Source organism: Mustela nigripes, chromosome 13 (assembly GCF_022355385.1).
Source record: "Mustela nigripes isolate SB6536 chromosome 13, MUSNIG.SB6536, whole genome shotgun sequence".
NCBI classification, from domain to species: domain Eukaryota; kingdom Metazoa; phylum Chordata; class Mammalia; order Carnivora; family Mustelidae; genus Mustela; species Mustela nigripes.
In genome coordinates, this window is record NC_081569.1 from 12,648,022 (window position 1) to 12,670,454 (window position 22,433).

General features: G+C 38.5%; 1 protein-coding gene across 1 annotated transcript in view; it reads left to right on the forward strand.

The window, feature by feature from the left end:
- MCTP2 (multiple C2 and transmembrane domain containing 2) overlaps nucleotides 1–22,433 on the forward strand; it is a 122,526-nt gene that overhangs the window by 41,655 nt on the left and 58,438 nt on the right. The window contains 3 exon segments of the mRNA XM_059371633.1: nucleotides 2,882–2,984; nucleotides 5,323–5,425; nucleotides 21,252–21,353. Of these exon segments, the coding sequence (XP_059227616.1) occupies nucleotides 2,882–2,984; nucleotides 5,323–5,425; nucleotides 21,252–21,353 (308 nt within the window).

Consider the following 22,433-nt stretch of genomic DNA (forward strand, 5'->3'; position numbering starts at 1 on the left):
ATCTGACTGTTTGACCTAGAGATGGGGACCAGAGGCAAAAAGTGCAGACCCAGGTATGTATACGTCAGTCTGTCTGGTGCTGTTTGCTCAGTACCATTGGGAGAACACTGGGACATCTCATTTATGACGGGACGTCATCTTTATCTCCAGTGAATGTATTCATTATTTAAATTCTAGAAAATCCCCTTTTATCTGGAAACTTTTAAGGGAGAGAAAGCAATCCGTAAAGTGCAAAGAAGTGACTCTGTACATCTTTTAATATCTTTGTTTCTCCTTCCTCCTCTCCGCCTGTTTATATTGTAGTATTAATAAATGCAGTATTTTAATGAGCTTTGATGGAATCACCTTCAGAGAGTTGGTGCCGTGTGTTCCTTGGAGACGCATAACTGAAGTTCCTGGTTTCTGGAAGGAAGTCTGTTCCTCATTAGCTGGAACAGCTAAGAGTATGCTGGCTTGGGAGGGAGGGGGCCACAGCTCCAGCCCACCTGTGCGTGCACAGGACCGGCCACGGCTCAGCCCTGCTGTGGAGGAACCCCAGGGCTTTCATTAAAAGTGTTAGATGGTTTCCCAGGAGGGAGTGGTGATGGCATGTCATGTTGGGGTTTCTGGAGGAGCAGCCCTGACACCTACTAACAGTCTGACAAATGGTTAAGTGGCTGCTTCAGCATGGGTCGGGGGAGCCGGCGTCCTCTACCTGAGCCTGAAGAGGGGAGCACGTGTTCTCTCCATGCTCCTGGCTCTGAAAGAGGCAAATCTGCCCTCCTCTGTCCGCAGCTCCTCCCCTCCCAGAGCCTACCCCCTTGCCCTGCAAAACACACTCCCCAGAGTAAAGCTTACTTGCCTTAAGTAAGCAAGGCTGCTTTGTGAGATGCCGAGGAATGGGTTTTGTGTTGCTTTGACTGTGGCTGCCCAGCATCTAAACCCCTTGTAAATTTGGGGAGGTTCCTGTCGCATGTTTTGGAGAAGAGGTCAGAGCATCCTTGCGTGGACAGAAGGTGAAAAGCCAGTCCTTCTTTTCTGAGCACTGGCATTTAGGGCCTGGGTGCTTGATGAGGCGAGAGCAGTTAGATCCTTCTTGGAGGTCTTTGCCTCTGCATCAAGGGCAGCAAAAAAGCAGGGGTAGATGATTCCTGTTAGAGGCACCATAACCAGGGTCCAGTAACACGAGGACCTGTGAGGCTAGTTTTCCTAGGGAGCAGAAGCCAGACTTTTCCTGGGGAGGGAGAGTGACGGAGGTTCTCGTGCCTGAGTATTTCTAACCCTCCTTGGGTTTCTAGTAGTTTTCCAGCCTGATTTTCCAATCTTGGCCATGATTCTGAGAGTTCTCTGATATTATTTCGCTAAATTGAGACAGGGGGCATTTCCATGTTTAAAACTGACAACCCCAACTCATTCATTTATGTCCATGACTTGGTCATTGTCTACTGGCCACTGAGATCATAGGATTGGCTTAAAAGCTTAGCCAGGCATCTACGTGTCTAGAACACTAGTCAGTTGAACAGAATCTCCTTCGTCGTGTATCTGTTCTTCCTCTTTTTCTATTTTTGACATAGAATCTTCCTGGAGTCTCTTTCACCTGTCAGTCTGTCTATTGATGTGCTGTACCTCGGAGCTCCTGGATATTAAGTTAATTAGATGTAGGTTTCATGACCTGAACGGTAGGCCAGTAGGTCAAGAAGCCCAAGGACTCTCGGCATTAGACCCTGGCCTGTGATTCCTTGGCCATTTGTTGGCAGAACATCTGTCCTCATGCCCCCAATTAATTTAGTACACACTGCTTCGTAAAGCATCCCTGTGCCGCAGAGGCAGGCAATGTGTTTGGTTTTATGGACATTATATAGCCGTCCATCCTGTCCCTGACATTTCCGATCCTAGGTCCCACTGTCAAACCCAACGAAAGGGGAGAGCATTTTGTTTGTTTCTTTGCAATAACTTTTTGGGTCCCACTTTGGATTTTGGATTTTCTAACTTTATTATTTATTTATTTTTTCTTTTGGAGGATGTATGAGGTGGAAAAGGAAGATGTGAGATGAGAGAAGTCGGGGTTAAGATTTTTTTTTTTAAGATAAAAATGTTGGACTTGCTTTGTGGAATTCTACTTTTTCATGTTTATGAGCAGCAAAAATGTAGCATCCTCTGTATTCTCATAATGTATTTGAATATATCAGATCATATGTGTTTGTGGTCACTCCCCCCACAGGGCAGTTTTAGCTCCTTAGTAGCCGTGTTTATAGTTTTCCTCTCTTCTCTTTGGACCTTGCAGAAGCCTCTGGGTTACCATAGGCTTCCTGCATAGCGGAGTACTTTCCTATATTGACTCAAGGAGAACTTAAGCAGGAAAAGGACAGGAGCTTCTGTATTAAAACAACGCAAAACTTGGGGCACCTGGGTGACTCAGTTGGTTGGGCGGCTGTCAGGTCATGATCCTGGAGTCCCGGGATCGAGTCCCACATTGGGCTCCCGGCCCAGTGGGAAGTCTGCTCCTCCTGCTGACCTCTCTCCTCTCATGCTCTCTCTCAAATAAATAAATAAATAAATCTTAAAACAACACAAAACTCAACTCTCTCATGTGTGAGACTGACAGTTGCTTTTATGCAACCTGTTGTGGTCAGTGACTCTCAAGGCTGCATCTGGGTTATATATCCATCCCTGTTCATTAAGTATGCTACCGTTCCCGAACTAACAGGTTCTCTCCATTTCCTGAACTCCCTCACAAGCCTTGCTGGAAAGAGATGCTCGCTTTTGCTTTCAGCAAGCACAGTTTTATTGGTATAAACCTGCCTGGATTTTACTCACTTGGCCTCTTCTACTTCTGAGATTCATTTGTCTCTGATCAGGGAACTGCCTTTGCCTTGACCAATGTCCTATGTTCTCTTTCCAGGGAAGAGTGATCCTTTTTGCTTGTTGGAGTTAGGCAACGACCGACTTCAGACACACACCATCTACAAAAACCTCAACCCCGAGTGGAACAAAGTTTTTACCTTGTAAGTGCTTTCTTAAGCCTCCAGAATATCAAGGAGTGTTTTTAACGTAGAGATCAATTATCCTTGATATGTGTGGGGCGGACTGGGGCTCTTAAGTGGAACTTTCTATCCATTTTTATGTGCAAAGAATGAATTTTATTGTTTTTTTTCCTTCTGAAAACCTTTTATCCTTTCATTTTATAGAGTATAGTGTTAATAATAGAAGAAGCCATTTGGAACTGCAAGGGTTAGGGTTATAGGAGGCCTTTGTAAAGTAGATCTTTCAATAGCTCAATTAATCTGTGAGTAGACGGACACTTCCATTTATCCAGACTAATTCATTCCTGGGTTAAAGAAAATTACAAATGAAGACCTGCCTTAAATTCAGGTTTATATGTTATAGCATTATTGTAATATCTAAAGGTTTATATTATGGCAGATTCTTTTGGAAAATATAGATTATCTGTGATTCCTCAAAGAGTCCCAAAGTGTCTTTGTATTCCAGCTTGTCTGAAGAGCAGCTCCCCCACAGAGAAGCCATGTCCAGTCTTTCAAACTCAGGCATTTAGAAGGCTAGATTTATTTCCTAGCGTGCTTTAGACTCTGAGGTATCTGGCCATCAAGGGGAGGCACCTGTTGATTTGGGTCAAATGGTGGTTCACTGCCCTCACAACACTGAATAAATGCTGTGCTTGTAACTGAATGAATATGTTTTGAATGGGTGATGATTTCCAAATAGAAAGCTCTCAAGGATCAAAATTGAATCAGTCATCACAAACCTCCCAACAAACAAAAGTCCAATATCATGTGGTTCCACAGGTAAATTCTACTGAACCTTTAAAGGAGTCAATACATATTCTTCTCAAACTTTTCCAAAAAGCAGAAGAGGGAGGAAAACTCCCAGATTCATTCTTTGAGGCCAGCATTACCCTGAGACCAAACACAGATCCCCACAAAGAAAGAGAACTATAAAGCCAGTACCTCTGATGCAGATATCCTCAACAAGGTATTAGTGAATAGAATCCAACAATAATAAATTAAAAAAAAATTTTCACCACAAACAAATGGGGTTTATTCTCAAAGATGCAAGTATGGTTCAATATTTGCAAATCAAACAATGTGATACATCACATCACTAAGAGGATAAAAAACATATGATCATTTCAATAGATGCAGAAAAGATATTTGACAAAATATAACATCCATTCATAGAGGGTATATACTTCAACATAATTAAGACCTTATAGGAAAAACCCACAGCTAGCATCATAGTCAGTGGGAAAAATGAGAGCTTTTCACCCAAGGACAGGAAAAAGACAAGGATGTCCACTTTCACCACGTTTATTCGGTATAGCACTGGAAGTCTTAGCCACAGCAATCAGACAAGAAAAAGAAATAAAAGGCATCCAAATTAGTAAGGAAGAAGTAAAGCTTTCATTATTTGCGGATGACATAATATAGAAAACTCTAAAGACTCCACAAAAAGGTACTAGGACTGATAAAATAATTTGTTAAGGTTGTGGAATACAAAATCATTATACAGAAATCTATTGCATTTCTATGCACTAATAGTGAAGCAGCAGAAAGAAAAAAATAATAAAACAATCTCATTTGTAATTATACCAAGATAATAAAATACCTAGGAACAAACTTAACCAAAGAGGTGAAAGACCTATACTCTGACAACTAAAAGACTGATGAGAGAAAGTTCCCAAGGATCTATGAGAAGTGGATTAACTTGCCTGAGCAGGTTTGAAAACTGCCATATGAAAGAGATTCTTATATGCTCGAAACACTGCTGATGACCATGGCTCCATTTCTCATTATAGGTGATGTTTGGTTTCTGGTCCACATAAAAAAAAGTTTCTAAATATGCATGGGACTTTTAATATTTTGTCTTTCAACAATGGGAAGCTTTCTGTGGATCTCAGCAAATAGTGATTTTGATCACCTTCTTTCCCCAAAGGGAATTCTTCATTAATATATTTTTTTCATTAATTTAATGTAAAGCAAATCTTATTGCCTATTTGAAATCACTAGCCTTTTACCCTCCTCATTCTGTTTCTTTTTCTTTATCCTCCTGTTTCTTTAATAGTTCTATCCTTGAGTGCATGTATACATGGAAAATGTCATAGTAAAAAAAGTTGATTTTTTTTTCATATGGATGTCTGAATCTTCTATGATGGAAGGTTTGGGAATACAGTTCAGTTTGATTTAATTTTTGGAATTTAATTAAATGGTAGTTTTATACTCTAAGGACATACAGGCTTAATTAGTGAAACCGTGTTTTCAGATCTTCATGGAACAGACTCCACTTGTGTATTTTTGTATGTAATACATAGTAAATTTCTTGTTTCAGTCCTATTAAAGATATCCATGATGTTTTGGAAGTGACAGTCTTTGATGAAGATGGAGATAAACCTCCTGATTTTCTTGGAAAAGTTGCCATTCCCTTGCTGTCCGTAAGTTACTGTAGTTAATACCCAGTTTGTAAGTCATTTTACAGTTGACAAGTTTCTATGATCTAGAGTTGTTCTATCTTTGTCAATCTGGGGAAAAGATCCTCCTAGCTGTAGCAGGAAACAACTATTTTATTCCTTAACGTTTTCCAGTTTTTTCAGTAGTTTCAGATATAAAGTAACAATCATGTAGTTGGATATTGGTTTAACCAACAAGAACATTTTGACTAGTCTTTCAATTCGTTTTTAGTGGGGGTTTCTGTTTGGTTTCAAGGAATATAGATCTATGACTGATTTTCCATTTGTTAATGAAAACATACACATGTCCCTTTATTATCTCCTTACTACCCATTTCTTCAAAGATTAATTCCTGGTAACTGCAAAGTTTTTCCTAGCTCTACTGAAGACCATTCTCTCAAAAGTTCTATTTGTCTTTATAGTAGTAGGGTTTGCTTTCAGCCTCAAAAAATGCTTTCTGGAAGAGAGGAAAGAGCTTCTCTTGGAAAAAGTGCCATTTCAGTAGTCTAGTTAAAAGATAACATACTAGAGTAAGCTAAGAGCTGAATGAAATAATATTCTATGACATCAGATGAGAAAGTACCACACGATACCTTTACATGGGCAAAGGAGGGAAGCTGGGATCTGAATTTACCTATTAATGGGACATTAATGTTTGTACCAAATGTACTCTTCCAGAAGAGAGAATTTCAGTTTTTCACTCAACAATTAATGTTTCATTGTAGAGATGTCACGGTCTTATCAGTCAACAAGGCTTTATTTACTTCTTACCAAAGACTTATTTCTCCAAAGCTACTAGTACATTTTTGTAGCAGGAGAGTCTGTGCTCTAACCATGAGATTAGACTAGCTCACACGATGTTTACAGTCCAGAAGCGCTACATCTCTCAGTATCTCTATGGGTTTTGATCGCCTGGTTAATTTCTCCCCAAGTTCTCTTATCCCGACTGTTCTTCTAAGAGAAGGGGTGGAGCAGCTTCTCCCTTGTCAGTTCCGCTCCTGCCAAATACTCAGAGCCATCAGCAGCAGACCACACCGACTCTCCAGGAGGAGATGGCAATGTGGGATCTCTCTCTCTCTCTTTTTGGCTACAGCTTTGTCAGTTATTCCTGAATTAATACATGTAACAAGAGCATGGAATACGATGTTAGAGAGGTCTAAAGGGAAGACCCTCCTTTACAATTCAGTTTCTTTTTTTTTTTTCCTCAAATTCTTTTAGATGGGACAGAGACATTTCTCCTCTTGATTTTTAAAAAATATTTATTTTTGAGAGAAAGAAAGAGAGAGTGTGTGTGGTGAGGGACAGAGGGAGAGAGAGAGGAGAATCTCAAGCAGACTCCTTACTGAGTGTGGAGCCCCATGTGGGGATTGATCTGAGGCCCCTGAGGTTATGACCTGAGCCAAAATCATGAGTCTGATGCTTAACCAACTGAGCCACCAGGTGCCCCTGTCTTCTTGTTTTTAATAGATAAATATGTAGTAACATATTTTATTCCTTGCTGGGTGAACACTCCTTGGTGTGATTTTAAACCTCCCTCTGTTTTACATGTAAAAGTTTTGTGTAGTTAGTTTTCTATAATACCAAAAAATTAACCCACTTACTTCCCTCCCTTCTTCCTTTATGATGTACAATGTCTCAATGCTGTTGAGTTAGATCTAAGAAATTACTTCTGGCTAAATCAGGTATAGGGTTTCTCAGCCTTACCATGATTGACATTTTTGGTTGGATCATGCTTTGTTGTGGGGCACTCCTGTGCTCTTTGGGATGTTTAGCAGACGCCTGACTTCTACCCAATAGATGTCAGAGGGACCCATCCACCCATCACTGTAGTGACAAGTCAAAGATGTCTGCAGACCTTGCCAATGTTCCGAGGAGGGACAACATCACTCCTGGTGGAGAACCACTGACCCAAGTTGGTGCCGTTTTCGCATTATATCTTTCAAGATGCAGGGTAGAATGATTCTATGAAAAATTTCATTTAAATGCAAAGAGCCTCTGACCCCCTTAACTTTATTCTGGTTGCCAATAAGGTGCCCACGATCTATACATTCATTTGTTTGAGGAGTCTTTATCGAGTGTCTGCTTTATGCCAGGCATTGCTCATCATTTTAGGTTTAGTTTAGTTAGTTTAATTTTAGTTTAGCTCTAACAGTGACAGCGGTGAAGTTATCTTCTCTTAGAACTTACCTTTTGGTTGTAGGAGTCAGTATACAGAACAAACAAAAAAGTCCACAAAAAGCAAGACAGCATGTTAGATGGTGAAAGGTACCCCGTAGAAATCAAAGCTCCAAGATTATGTCCAGGGAAGGGGTGCACTTCTCCATGGGCTGGCCAGGAAGGACCTCACTCCAGGGGACATTTGAATGAGAACTTAAGGAGGTGAGAAAGAAAACCCTGTGGCTATCTGGGGAAATGGTTCCAGGCAGGACGGCTTCCACATTCCAAGGCTCTAAGGCAGTACCCTGAATGTCCAGTCCCAGACATATTGGCGTGGACAGTGTGGATAGAATGGAGTCTCTTGGAGGGGGTTGGGGGGGCAATCGCAAATGTGGAATAAGGAAGGACACAGGGACAAATGTCATGAGAAAGCGATAAGATGCTGCCAGTCTGAACGTCTGAAGGACTTTGGCGTGCTCTTAGTGTTGGTGGGGAGCCACAGGAAAGTGTCAGGGCAGGGAGTGCTTGATTTGGTCTGTGCTCTCTGTTTCTAACATGAAAGGGCTGTGGCACACAGAGAAATAAATCCAGCCCTGACTGTTCTCTACCACATAAAGCCTAAAGGCAGTGTGGCCTGAGCCACGTTCTCATGAGGGACTCGGGGGGCCGGGAATGTTAAGCTGAATCTGTTAGAGTGTGGCCATTTCAATTCAGACTCACTTTCCATTGTTTGACCTACCCACTGACCAAGTGATCAGACCTTGCAGAGGATCTGTTTTGGCCCTTCCTGATGGTCAGTGGTCCACCTGCTACACGTACTCTCCTAAGAAAATCATTCTCTACCTGAAGTGCAGTTATATGTATGATAAAAAAAAAAAAAAACGCCATAACCCTCAGTATCCGTAAGAGGCAGGTTTTCAGTTGTTCATTAGTTCACCAATCATTCCGTTTTCGAGTAATTCCAACTTGTGATTTAGAGAGTATGTTTTCGCATTTATTTAGATTTGGTTTTTTGTTTGGTTGTTTTTTGTTTGTTTGTTTGTTTGTTTTTTTGGTCTTTATTTAGTATCTGTTGCATCGTGCTTCACTAACCAGCCCTAGGTGAAGCATGTATCATATGTGAAATCATTAATTTTCTGAAAACCTTATTCGGCATGCTTTAGTATCATGGCTGTTTACAAAAGAGGGAGCTGAGGTGCACGAGGGTCCTGGCGCTGGGATGTAGTAGAGGCTGGAAGTAGGCAGTTTCGTGTCCGAGCTGGGCTCCTTAAGTGGATGCTTTCCTGACACGGTGAGCCCCTGTTCAGTAGAAATGAGGCCGAAAGGAAGAACCAAGATGTTCTTCACGCAACCACTGGTCTTAATGCGATAGAGTGTGGACAGGTAGGACACAGAGTTGAAGACTTGCATATCTTGGGTGATGCCTGTGGGATGAACACAGAAGACCTGAAATGCTTTTTTTTTTCTTAGCAGAAGTACAGTTGACATAGAATATCGTATGGCTGGACAATACAGGGATGCAACAAGTCTGTGTTATGTTGTGCTAACACATGTAGCTACCACTTGTCACCAGATGGCATGGTTACGGTACCATTGACTATAATCCCTATGCTGTACCTTACATTCCCATGACTTAACTCCTTCTGTAACCGGAAGTGATGACCTTCCACTCCCTCCATCCACTTGCCCATCCCTTACTTCCCTCCCCTGTAGCATCCACCAGTTCGTTCTCTGGGCTTATGCAAGATCAGAAATATCAAGTGTTACATAAAAGGAAAAAGAAAACATAGAGCAGGAGGAATAGATTTAATTTTAGGAAGACTTGAGGAAGTGGGGAGTTTGAGCTGGCCTAGAGGGGACCTGGTGTTGATCATGACTCGTGGGTGAGGTAAAGAAAGATGGTCATTCCAAGCAGAGGGTAGAGGAGGCGTGGAGAAGCTGGGGGTAAAAGAAAGGCCACCTTCTGGAAGCAAAGAGGGGCTTTTGTTGCCTGGTTCTCAGGGTGAGCAGGGAGACCAGAGAGGGAGGACAGAGGGCTGCTCACAAAGGATTGAGGGAGGCTGGGGCTTATTCTATTAGCAAGGAGAACCTGAAGGCTTTTAGCCTGGGGATGGAGATCTCAGAGCTGTTGACTAAGAAGAAAGTTTTGGCTCTAGTATGAAGCAAGTTACAGAGGGAGGGAGACTTTTCCTGGAGGAATAAGCATCCAAGAGAGAACTCTTATATTTCAGGTTTTATGCCTCTTAGGAGACGGTCTGCTTTCTCTGCTTTTTTCATATGAGGGAGAATTATAAAAATGGAATAGCCAGTGCTTCTCTGTTGCCTTTATAGGATATGAAACAGTATTCAATAATGCCTTCTTTTCTATTTAAAAACAAAAATTGTATTTCTTGGAGGAGAGTATGAATTTCTTTTTTGCAAGAGTACATTTTCTTTAATCAAGTCATAAACTAAAACTTGATTTACACTTTCAGAGAAAATGCAAACTACATTTCAAAATATCTAAGTATTAAGTATTGAATGTACTTTAACTTTTAATCTGTCTCAAAATGATAATGTGCTAAGTGCATTTCAGCCTGTTAAATGAAAAGCCTGATCTGAATTCACTGTGTCTTTTAAAGCAGGGTGAATGTGCTGGCTGACGATTGGCTCATTTAAAATCCATGTTGTAAAATCAGTATATCTGTTAATGCAGTGAATTGTTCAAAACATTTACATATGCTTAGATAATACAGCATTGTAAGAATCCAGGCCACTGGGTCATCCTTCTGTGTATTTCATTTCTGTCCAAGTTTTTTTAATAAAATAGTGGTTTTTAAAAAATATTATAGAGAGGGGGCACATCAGTGGCTCAGTTGGTTAAAGGTCTGGCTCTTGGTTTCAGCTCAGATCATGATCCTGGGGTCCTAGGATCGAGTCCAACATTGGGCTCTCTGCTGAGTGGGGAGTCTGCTTCTTCCTCTCTCCCTGCCTGCGCTCTCTCTCTCTCTCTCTCTCTCAAATAAATAAAATCTTTAAAAAATAAGGGCTATATAGATATGTAAAACTAGTCACTCATGATTAAAAACAACAGAAAATTACAACTGGTCTGGATTATCATCTGAAGACTTATAATTTTTGCCCATTTTCACATAACTCCAAATATCTTCTAATCAATAACATAGTAAGTATGCATTGGAAAACAGTAAACATATTTTAGAGTTTTAAGATATTTACATAGACACTACCTCTGAAACATTATCTGATTCCCTCAGATTTATTTAAACGCATCTACTCTCAGTTAAGGAATCTAATTTTTTGTCCTGGAAATCAATCTGGGTTCTTCTCCTCCAGGACATTTCTTTTTAGGCAGACATATGTTTATCATCTCAGAAATTATGGAATGGCCCCATGTAGAAAGACTTTGAAAATCAGCTTTCTGTAAAATAGGGAAAGCATCTCTCTATTGATTGTGATTTCCTAATACCTAAGAAAAAAGTTGTCGTTTTTGATGACCTTGAATCAAAAGGAGGTCCTACTTTTTTTTTTTAAGGTTTTATTTATTTACTTGACAGAGATCACAAGTAGGCAGAGAGGCAGACAGAGAGAGAAGGGGAAGCAGGCTCCCTGCTGAGCAGAGAGCCAATGCAGGGCTCCATCCCAGGACTCTGAGATCATGACCTGAGCCGAAAGCAGAGGCTTTAACCCATTGAGCCACCCAGGTGCCCTGAGGTCCTACCTTTTGATTCAAGTTTGAGACTCCTGCGCAAGCCAGGCCAAGGGCAGGTGAGTTCCTGATCAGAGGCACAGGCTTCGCACAGCCCCTCGCGTCCTCTGAATCCACATGCAGAGGAACAGCTTCACTTAATTAGTTTTATGGGACAAATTTTCTATAATGGCTTGTACCAAATAAATGTCCATACACATCTTCATTTGCATTTTCAATTAAGTGTTTGCCCCATTTCACCTGTGATAGGTTTTGAATATTGTAATGAACACATTTTCACGATCATATATTTTTTTAAAGTTTGTGCTGAAATTTTGGCCATTAAAACAAATTACGTTTATATTTTACTTTAATATTTATGGATGTATAGCCACCTAAAAATTTTTAAATGGCTAAAACATAAATATTCAACTCTCTTCCCTGCCTGATCCTGCTCCAATATGTCCTTTGAAATAAAGGAAAAAAAGATAAAATGAGGCAAATTCGTCTATGGGCCTGGAAACTAGGAAAGGGGACCTTTCACATGCTGGAATTACCATGAACCATATGTAGCATATACGGTGGATGGATTTGGTTGGTATGGACAGGCTAAGGGAGAAGGAATACTGCATGGATTCCCTCTGCTGTCTTGGCACAAGAAGCAAGTATAAATCTGAGCAAATGCTGAATGGGTTAAACTTTTCTATTAAATGGAAAACCTCTTACATTGAGTAGAAGAGTAAAATCTAGCAGCTGCTGCTTTGAGGTGCCTCAAATGTGGTAAAACAGAAATGGATGGGCAAAAGTATTACTCCTACATGTAAGTGGGAAGTCAGAAACATACAGAGGAGGTTATTTCGAAAAACGATTTCATTACCAATAAACTTAGAGCAGACATGAATCTTTATGTGAATAGTTTCCCCATTGAAGCGTATCTATGCATTAAAAATATTTGAAATGCAAGAGAGATCCCTGGGTGGCTCAGTCATTAAGCATCAGCCTTTAGCTCAGGTCATGAACCCAGGGTCCTGGGATCGAGTCCTGCACTGGGCTTTCTGCTCAGCAGGAAGCCTGCTTCTTCCTCTGCCTGCTGCTCCCCCTGCTTGTGCTGTCTCTCCCTCCCTCTGTCTCTGATAAATAAATAAGTCTTCAAAAAATTTGAAATACAAGAAAAGATTACCAGCTTAGAAACACAAAACCATCATATTATCTTTGCAGCTTAAAAAAATATCAGAAACAAAAAAATAAGGCTGTCAAGTGGGGTTTCTTAAAGGCCCAATTGTTTGAAAGTCCAAATTCCATGAAGCTCTTGCTGAGAGTTAAAGTTCATGTACACCATCCCACAGCTACTAAATTTCTGGTGATGAGACCCTGGAAAGTTCTTTTCTTAGCAAGTTGTCAGATGAAGTTTTGGCCTACTAAAGCAGCGACTCTCAAATTTTAGAGAATAAACAGTAAGTTTGATCTAATGTAGTATATGTACACATACATAAATACATAGAATATTCTATCCAAATACCTATGGGCTTCGGTTTTGATCATGTCATGGGCTCACAAATGCCTCAGAAGATCCCCAAAAGGCACAATTTATATTGTGTTGATAAATATTTATATAAATTAGTAACAAAAAAGAAACAAGTATCAAAACAGTTGGTGAAAGAAAAAAAGTCTCAGGTAGCTAATGGAGATACCAAAACTACAGTTACAGACTTTTTAGAAATTAGCAGTGAAATACTATCATACAAACTGTGGATAAGGACCAGAAGTATTATTCAGAGGAAATCCTTCCTTTGAATGCTTTTATAATTAAACACCAAAGGCTGAAAATCAATTAAACATCAAAACAAAAGATACACTAAGTAAAATTAGGAAAGCTAGAGAGTAATTTAGGAAGATTAAAAAAAGAAAAATGTAGGTAATACGTGAACTGTGTATCTGATAAACCCGAGTATGCTTTTCTCTAAAATCCAGTGAAATGGGGAGTCCAGTTAAAGGCTAATGAAAAAAAGTAAAGCATTTATTGTGAAGAATAAGGAAATAAGAAATATGGGCATCACTATGAAAAACATAACTAAATTTTACTGAAGAGTATGGAAAAAAACTTCAGTAGGGATATATCTTGAGGGGAATGTGGGTGTTACTGAGACTTAAGATCTCCCCAGGTTACTATACATAAAATACAGCTCCCCATTTGGAAAAAAATAATATGTAAAAATAGCAAGTAAAATTATGTTTAAAATACATAGGCGCCTGTGTATTTTAGGGGCGCCTGGGTGGCTCAGTGGGTTAAAGCCTCTGCCTTCGGCTCAGGTCATGATCTCAGGGTCCTGGGATTGAGCCCCACATCAGGCTCTCTGCTCTGCGGGGAGCCTGCTTCCTCCTCTCTCTCTCTCTGCCTCTCTGCCTACTTGTGTTCTCTCTGTCAAATAAATAAAATCTTTTAAAAAATTATAATTAGAGAAACATGAATATCAGGTACTGAAATATCAGGAAAAAATATCATCAAGTAATTCCACCCTTTTCTCCCTGCATCCTTTCCTCCAAATAAGGAAATAGCAGGTTCAAATTGTTTAATGAGTAAGTTTTATAAAACCTTAAGGGCCCAGGCATTCTTACATTACTGAAATGGATTAAGGACATAAAAGAAAACAGAAAATTTGTGAATTGATTTTGACACTAGAAGAATTCTGATATAAAAAAACACAGATTTAAAATAAAGGGAATCATGTACCTTTCATGGAAGACCTTGAAAGCACATTTAAGAAATGTAATTGTGTGATTTATATTATTAATACATTGAGGGAGGAAAAAAGCTTGGCAATTTCAATAAAGTGAAAGGGGCACTTGATAAAATTTAACATCCTTTCTTGATGATGAGAAAAGTAGTTAATAATTAGTGTTTGGTGAATACTGCAGTGATCTATCAAAATCATAACAAATCTCAGACTTAACTGTTGAACAATTAGATTTCAAATTTAATGAAGTTCTATGTTTACAAATTAAGCTTTTGTGTCAGACCCAGCCAATGTAAAAATAGAAGAAATATTTTTATGTTATTAATTACATTAACAATATGTGTTATATATTATTAATAATATGTCATTTTTATTTTAATGAAAATAATATTAGCTATCTGATGTCAGCTATCATCTATACATAAATATAAAGGAAATTAATAAACAGCATCTTGAAATAAAACAAAGTTCAGTGAGGTGTAAGCAAGATCAAAATTAGGGGAAAAAAAAAAAAATCAGTGGCCTTACCCAGTAGGAAAACATTCAAAACACTCAAAGCATTAAAGAATCTAACATCAGGAAATAAGAACACCTATAATGCTTAAGACCTATGTGAGGACAGTTCTAGAACTGTACAAAAAGACATGAGAAAAGACGATGGAAAAGAATAATCAAAGTGATCACTGTAAAAGGGATTCTGGGAAAGTCAATTGCTTACTCATCAGGGAAAAATGCATCAGTGTGGTATGTCGAACACAGTCACGATTTTGCCATGAATTAAAGGTCAAACACTTGGAACAAACTTCCTAAATAAAACTGTTAAAATGATGGGGAAGGCCTATATAAACATGAAAACCAAGAATGAGAAAAGAAAAAAAAATCTGAAGATGGCAACATGGTAACAACAGAAATTGCCATTGTAAATTAAAACACAAGGTCAGAAATACTTGCAATGTAGAAACCAATGGATAATATCACTAACATAGAAGGTTTTTGTGTTTTATTCTGTAAGGAAGAGACAAATCAATCTAACAGAAAAGTTAATTCAAACAGGTGGAAATCCAACTAGCTAATAAACGTATGGATGGCTCCTGCTTGCTCAGTAGTGATCAGGGTCCTTAAAAGTGCAGAGGATGGAGCCAGACCACCTGGGTGGCCCCCAGTGTTGTCTCCTAATTGGCTGTGTGATTATTGACAAGTTACTTAACCTCTCTGTCTCTTTCTTCCTTGATGGAATGAAGATAATGATAATGTCTGCCTTAGAGGCTGTGGTAAGGATTTAAATGATTTGAGGACTGTAAAGTGAGGACAGTAGCACACAGTACCAACTTACAGTGTAATTTATCATCTTCATCATCCTTGTGGTAATAATGTAAATGATCAAATTAGTTTAAGCAGTTAGATTAACAAATATGGTAAAGATTTTTCTTTACCAGTGATGACGAACAAAGGACCCGCTCCAATGTTGTTGGAGGGAACGTGACTTGGTACAAGCCTTGTTAGAAGGTGCTTTGATAAAATGGATTAAAATCTAATCTACACATATCTCTGAGCATTTATATGCTAGGTGTCTGTTTTAGAGAGGCAACTGAGCCTGGGAGAGATATAGTAATCACTCATGGCCACACAGATGCTAAATGCCAGAAATGGGAATTGAATCTAAGTCTGGCTTCCCAGTCCTACTGTGGCCCACAGTTAATAAATATACGAAAGACAATGTTCAGTCTCATTAGTTGGAGGAAAAAAAAACACATATTAAAACAACCTGAGGCCATTTTCTTCCTATGAAATTGCTATATATTAAATAAAATGCCTGCAGTTGGCAAAGTTGCAAGGAAATGGATAGGCTTATTCATTGAGCCTAGGAGTAGAAATTAATATCACATTTTAGGAGAGCTTACTGGCAATACTTGGCCCAAACCACAAGAATGGGTATATCCTGTGACTCAACCTTTCCACCTCTAGGAATTTATTTTGGGGGATGCATCATGGACACACAGTTAGCTAAGTATAAAATGAACACAATGTTTATGATTAAAAATTGAAGGATTGGTTAAGTTAATTATGTAATCTTCATATAGAATAATACAGAATAGAAGAACTATTCTATATTATGTACCAGAATTGGTTATTACATTGGGGAATGTTTCCTCTGTCTTTTTTTTTTTTTAATCTAAAAGACAAGTGATTAAAAAGTATATAAATTAATATGACTAAAAGATTTTATTTAGCAAGCAATTTCTGCTTGTCACTGTTCTTTACTGCTTTCTGCTGATTATTTCATGGCAACCTCTAAGATACGTATCATTTTATTATTCACATTTTACAGATTAAGAAACTGACAAACCAGAGGGAGTTACATAACTTGTCCAAAGTTTTTCAGCCCATCTGAGGCAGAATCGGAATTTAAATTCAGTTCATCTGCCTCTGGAGTCCCTAATTTTATCCAGTACACTCTGATCCTGTTTTCACAAGATAAGCAAATACAAATGTACATTAAAAACTAGAGATTCATTTTAACTTGTTTAAAAAAATGTAATATTATAAAAACTGTGTTCTTAAACATTTTTTTATAAATTTACACAATTCTTATAATTAATATATATTAGTTTTGTAAAATAGCTTATATTTTAGAAAGAGGAAGTGATAAATGCTGAGAACACAAATGTTTTCTGCCATTTCCAAGGTTCAGAGCTAGGTTTTGGTTGGAATGGATGGCCTCAGCAAGGAGGAGGGGTAGGGTATACGTGGAGAGGGTCTGGGCTAATGAATTCAATTCCATGTCCACTGGCTGGTGGTTGACTTTATGTCCAGGCAAATGATAACCTTGTGGGCTTTGTAATTTCCCATGCTGCTTGCAACTCATGCCATTGGAAGCAGGCCTGCTTCCAAGTAGGGATATGAATGTGAATCCCTTCCAAGTAAAGAGTATTTATTTTCCTCTTACCCAGTCACATGTCTGTCCTCTTCACATTTTACTGGAGAGTCATTTTGTATGTGCATCATCTGGAACCAACTGTTGTATCGTGATGTTGTCACGTTCAAGTATTTACCCCTTTGCATGGAAAGAAAAGTGTCTGATTAGCGGCATGCTTGTTTATACCCAAATGTCCTCCACTTTTTCACATGAGGGTCAAGCTGGGGCTATCAGTAGGACACTTTAGTTTAGTTTTGCTCCTAAATATGTATCTTCCTCTCTAAACCAATTGATGGATTTGTTCATGCATATTGATTCTGATTAATTTTTCTATTGTATCAGTTGGTAATTGGTCATAAGGAAATTTATAGCAAAGCATAATAATAATTCCTTTTTTTTTTTTAAAGATTTTATTTATTTGCCAGAGAGAGAGAGAGAGTACACACAAGCAGGCAGAGAGGCAGAGGCAGCGGGGGAAGCAGACTCCCTGCTGAGCAAGGAGCCAGATGCAGGACTCGATCCCAGGACTCTGGGATCATGACCCGAGCCGAAGACAGCTGCTCAACGAACTGAGCCACCCAGGCATCCCATAATAATAATTCTTTAAAGAGAGCTCGAGATGAGAAAACAGTTTTGTTCCCCGTTCCACATAACCAACTTCTGTTATACGCAGATTTTTAAAAATCCTGTCTTCTAAAAAATGAATGTAGTATCTTTTTGATTAAAAAATTATTTTATTCACTCAACTTTTAAAAAGTTAATCATATTTGTGATGCTAAAGTATATTTAAGAAGATTTAAAATTCCTTTAAGTAGAAAAAGAAATTGAATAATTTAAAGATGATTTCAGGTCAGATTAAAATCTAAACCAGACTGTCTTCTCTGTAACTTGTCTTCTGGCTCCAGAATCCTGAATCATTACTCAGGAACAGACTTCCTGTACTCTTGCATTTGCGGGCTCATTTACCCAGGAATTAACTGTAACTGTTAGCGCGTGCTTTCTAAAAGCTTTCAGATAGATACATTGTTCATGAAAAGAAAGGGACATGCAAATGCCCATTTCCTTGACTGTTGAATTAAATTTCTAATGATATTGGATCTATATTACTGTTCTGCAGAGGTACCTTCCCCAAACCATTGCCTAATATCTGTGCTCTTCTGTGAGTAGGCAGGCATGCAAAAATGTGTGTGATAAGTCAATCTGAAAAATTTTCTTGTAACAGGTTAAAGTCATTGTCTATTATTTTATTCAATGACCCTTATCTCGGAGTGAAACTAAATCATCCCAAATGTCAACTCAAGAAGACTCTTCAGATGAACTTAGAGACCTCCCTTTGTCACAGATCGAAAATTGTATCATTCCTTTTTGCTTTGATCAACAGAGACCTAAAAATTAAGTTTTGGTCTTAATTTAAGTGACTACCTCATACTGAAAGATGAAAGTATATATAGATTCTTTGCTCTAAATTTTCTTTTGGCTGTGTTTTAACTGTCCTGCTACTTAACAGAGGTTTTATAATCATAAACGGCCAGAGGTGATTTTCTGTGTTCTAAGTATACATGATAAATCCAATTCTCTTGACAGGAAAAATATGCTTAGATTTCCTTTCCTGTTCTATAGGTACTCTTACATGTGGTTTGGCAAGTTGAGATGTTACAAAACTTTTTTTCCTGTATTCTTGTGCTGGAAGTTCAGATACATAAAGACTGTGAAAAATGAAAATCTTCTAAAAATAGTCCTTTTGTTTAATAGTTCAGTGTTTAATTATAATACTAACTATTCAAGTACATGTTTAACTTAAACATATCCCTGTACAAAGTAGGATATTTCCTCTTTCCCATCCTCTTTCTCTTTTCCCAAAGATATTCCTTATAGCAGACAGAGAAGGTGGAGTCAACCGAATGTTCATCAATTGGACAGTTAACAAATAAGTTCCTATTTTGAATATTATATAGTAATTTAAAGAAAAGCCGATCTATATACTATATACACAGTATCAAATCACTTTGAGAGGGACGCCGGTGGCTCAGTTGGTTAAGCAGCTGCCTTTGGCTCAGGTCATGATCCCAACGTCCTGGGATTGAGTCCCACATCAGGCTTCTTGCTCGGCAGGGAGCCTGCTTCTCCTTCTGCCTTTGTCTGCCATTCTGTCTGCCTGTGCTCGCTCTCTCTACCTCTCTCTCTCTGACAAATAAATCTTAAAAAAAAAAAAAAAATCACTTTGAGAGATACCAAGTGAGGTTGTAAAACACAGTTTCATGCAGGCCAAAAATTCAAATTACTTTTTTCAAGGGCTTATTTATGAATATAAATTCTCAATACAAATTGAGACAGGATACATGTTAAATTCCTTTCTAATTTCTATGCGGGGGAAGGAATTGTGATATTTCTGGAAGTTCATAGGGACTTTTGGTTTTTTTCTTCCTGTAATTTTTCAAACTTTTCACAAATGTGTAAACTTAAAATAGACAAATTTTAAGATAATATTATATGGAAGTACTCAACACAATAGCCTATGTGGTATCTCTAGCTTTAATAACGGATTTAGTGTCCCTGGGTGGATTCTGTGTTTTGCTGACACAATACTAGGACACTGAAAAAGAGGAAAAGATCGTTTACCAAAAAAATCAAAAACAAAAAAAAAATTACTATAAAATTTATTTTTTTCTACTGATACTTCATGTTCAGCTGTTGACCTTTCCTCACCCTGAAGAAATCATGGAAATTTTAAGATAACAGTATAATGACTGTGGGTTGAGGCACAGCTAAACTGGAATGAAGTCAGGTTGGCAAATTGTCATGCTGTTTTTGTATTTATTTCTTTCAACTTTAACACCCACAATTTATTAAGTGAGACTGTGGATAAAAGAGGAAGCTCAGAATCCTGTTTGGACACCGTTTAGGAAGGAAACCAGGTCTTTATGGGGCACCCCCTTCCTCTAAGCCACTGGCCAGGAAAACCATCTTTCTGTTTAAAACCTATTCAATCTGAGAGGTGGGGTGACTTTGGGAAGGAAGGTGACCTCTCCCTTGTAAAGTGGAATGGCTCTGTTTCCCTCATGACTTATTCAACTCATTTCCACCACTGTTTATAAGAACACTTATGCTGAATGCTTGAAGTGACAGCAATAGTCAGTTAAAATATGGCTCAAATTTCATGCCTTCAAATTTCCTATGTTATTTCAAATCTTTAATCATTATAATCCCGAATGGAGCTTTTGATCAGTTCAAGGTTTGCCGATGTCCTTTGGGAGTTAACAAGGGTGCTTCTTATAAGTAACAAAAGTTTAATCAATACATAGAGAGCTGTGAACTCATAAAAGCATGGCTGCTCTCAAATCTGGAAAGAGAACACTTTGAGGGGACCCACATCGTTTCCAAAATGGTACAGGAGGTATTTTTCTGGGATGCCTTACGCATGGGGGTCCACGGGCAGATTAGGATGTGGAAGTGATGTGACCTGCTGGCTGAGAGAAGCTATCAGAGGAACTTACTTATTTTGAAAACTTCTCAGTGTTTGGTGCACTGTAAATATCTTTGGATGTTGACCTCACCTTCAGCTACGCTCCTGGGTTCAATTTGCATTGCTCCATGGCTGTGAAACACTGTTTTCTTAAAATTAGTTCCTTTATTCCTTTCTTAAAAACATTTTAATTACCTCTTTATTTTGGGATAATTTTAGGTTTATAGGAAAGTTGCAGGGATAATTTAGAGTTCCTATATACCCCTCACCTTGTTTCCCCCAACGTTAACTCTTCACATTGCCATGGTACATTTGTCAAAACTAAAAAAAGAAAACGGACATTGGGCATTACCGTTAACTAAACTTCAGTCTTTATTTGGATATTACCAGTTTTTCCACTAATGTCTTTTTTTTTCTGTTCTGGAATCCAAGCCAGGCTACCACATCGCACTTAATCATCTTATCTCCTTCTGTCTTCTGAACTGTGACAGCTTCCGACTCTTTCCTTTTTCCCATGACCTTGGCAATCTTGAGAAGTACTGGCCAGGAATTTTGTAGAATATTTATCATGTTTAATAAATGAAAATGTATAACCTCTGGGATTTTTGAAGGAAAGCCCATGTAGACCTACTAAAAATTTGTACCACTGATTTTCCTTTAATAACCCAGTTTTACCCTGTTGATTGTTACTTTATCCTCTTACCAGTTTAATAGCATTCTAGAATTTAAAGTTGATGTATGATGGGTTTAATATTTGCTGCATATCTGTTTCATCTGTGTGTGCTTTGTACGGTCTCAGCTTTGCCAGTTTAAGCCCCCTAGAAATTTGGTGTTTTATCTGTTGTTTATGACAGATTCGAGATGGACAACCAAATTGCTACGTGTTGAAGAATAAAGATTTAGAACAAGCTTTTAAAGGAGCTATTTACTTGGAAATGGACCTCATATATAACCCGGTGAGTCTAGCTGGACCAAACATACCTCCCAGCTTCTCTCTACCTAGAGTAAAAGATGACCAGCCTGGTGAGACTCAAATCTCAGATCCATGTAAAATGTTTCAGACATGTTGCCACTAGAGAGAGAGAAGAGGGTTTTGAACTTCGACTCTAGAAGCAGTGCGGGACAATCCAGTTTTTAACTGGTATTAATCCCCTTGAGTCAGTAGAAATGATGGTATTTAATTCCCAGGACATCCAAATGTCAAGGAAAAACAAAACAAAACAAAAAAGTAAAAAAAAAAAAAAAAAAAAGAAAAGAAAAGAAAAAGAGAAATTTGTCAGCTTTATTTCCAGTAATCTTGAAGGTCACAGCTGGCAGTCAGACAGAGGTAGGTATTTTCAACCTCCTGACGTGTTATTTCGTTGTTACGGTAGATGTCTTGCTATCCAACACTATCAAGAGAAGTAGTTACTCATTTGGAAACTACAGTTGAAGGAGGAGTTTTTAAAACCTCTCTTCAATCTTCAGTTTACTATAAAATATGTAGATAATCTTTTGCCCATCTTTAGCTATGGGCATAAAATCTGTTTTTTATAGCATGGATTTATTATGTTTAGTTTTGTAACCTGTTCCTTGCATAAATACACTCATAACATCGATAATAATATCTACTTTCAGTATTGTTTTTTTATTTTAAGTGGACATCTAATTTAAAGATCCAAAACAATCTGAGTATAGAATTTTCCAGACTGTTTTTTCCCCATAAAATCATTACCTCATTATCTTTTTAGGGACTGACCTTTATCAAGGCTTTCTAGAGCGACCCAGATTTCAAGTCTTGGGGTCCATGCTTGGATTTCAATGATTTATAGGATACTTGATTAAAATATGGAATTATAATAATGGGCAAAACCGGCAGAAACCAGATTGGGAGTTAACACAGCTGATTCTCGGTGGGCATGTGATTTGATTGTTGGGAGAGGAGATTCCTTCATGTGCAGAGATGTGGCCTACTTAGCTGTGACCGTGCATATGCCGTGGTATCAGCCGCCGGTTCCAGAAAGGCAAAGGAGCACGCGGGTTAATCCAGTTAGCGG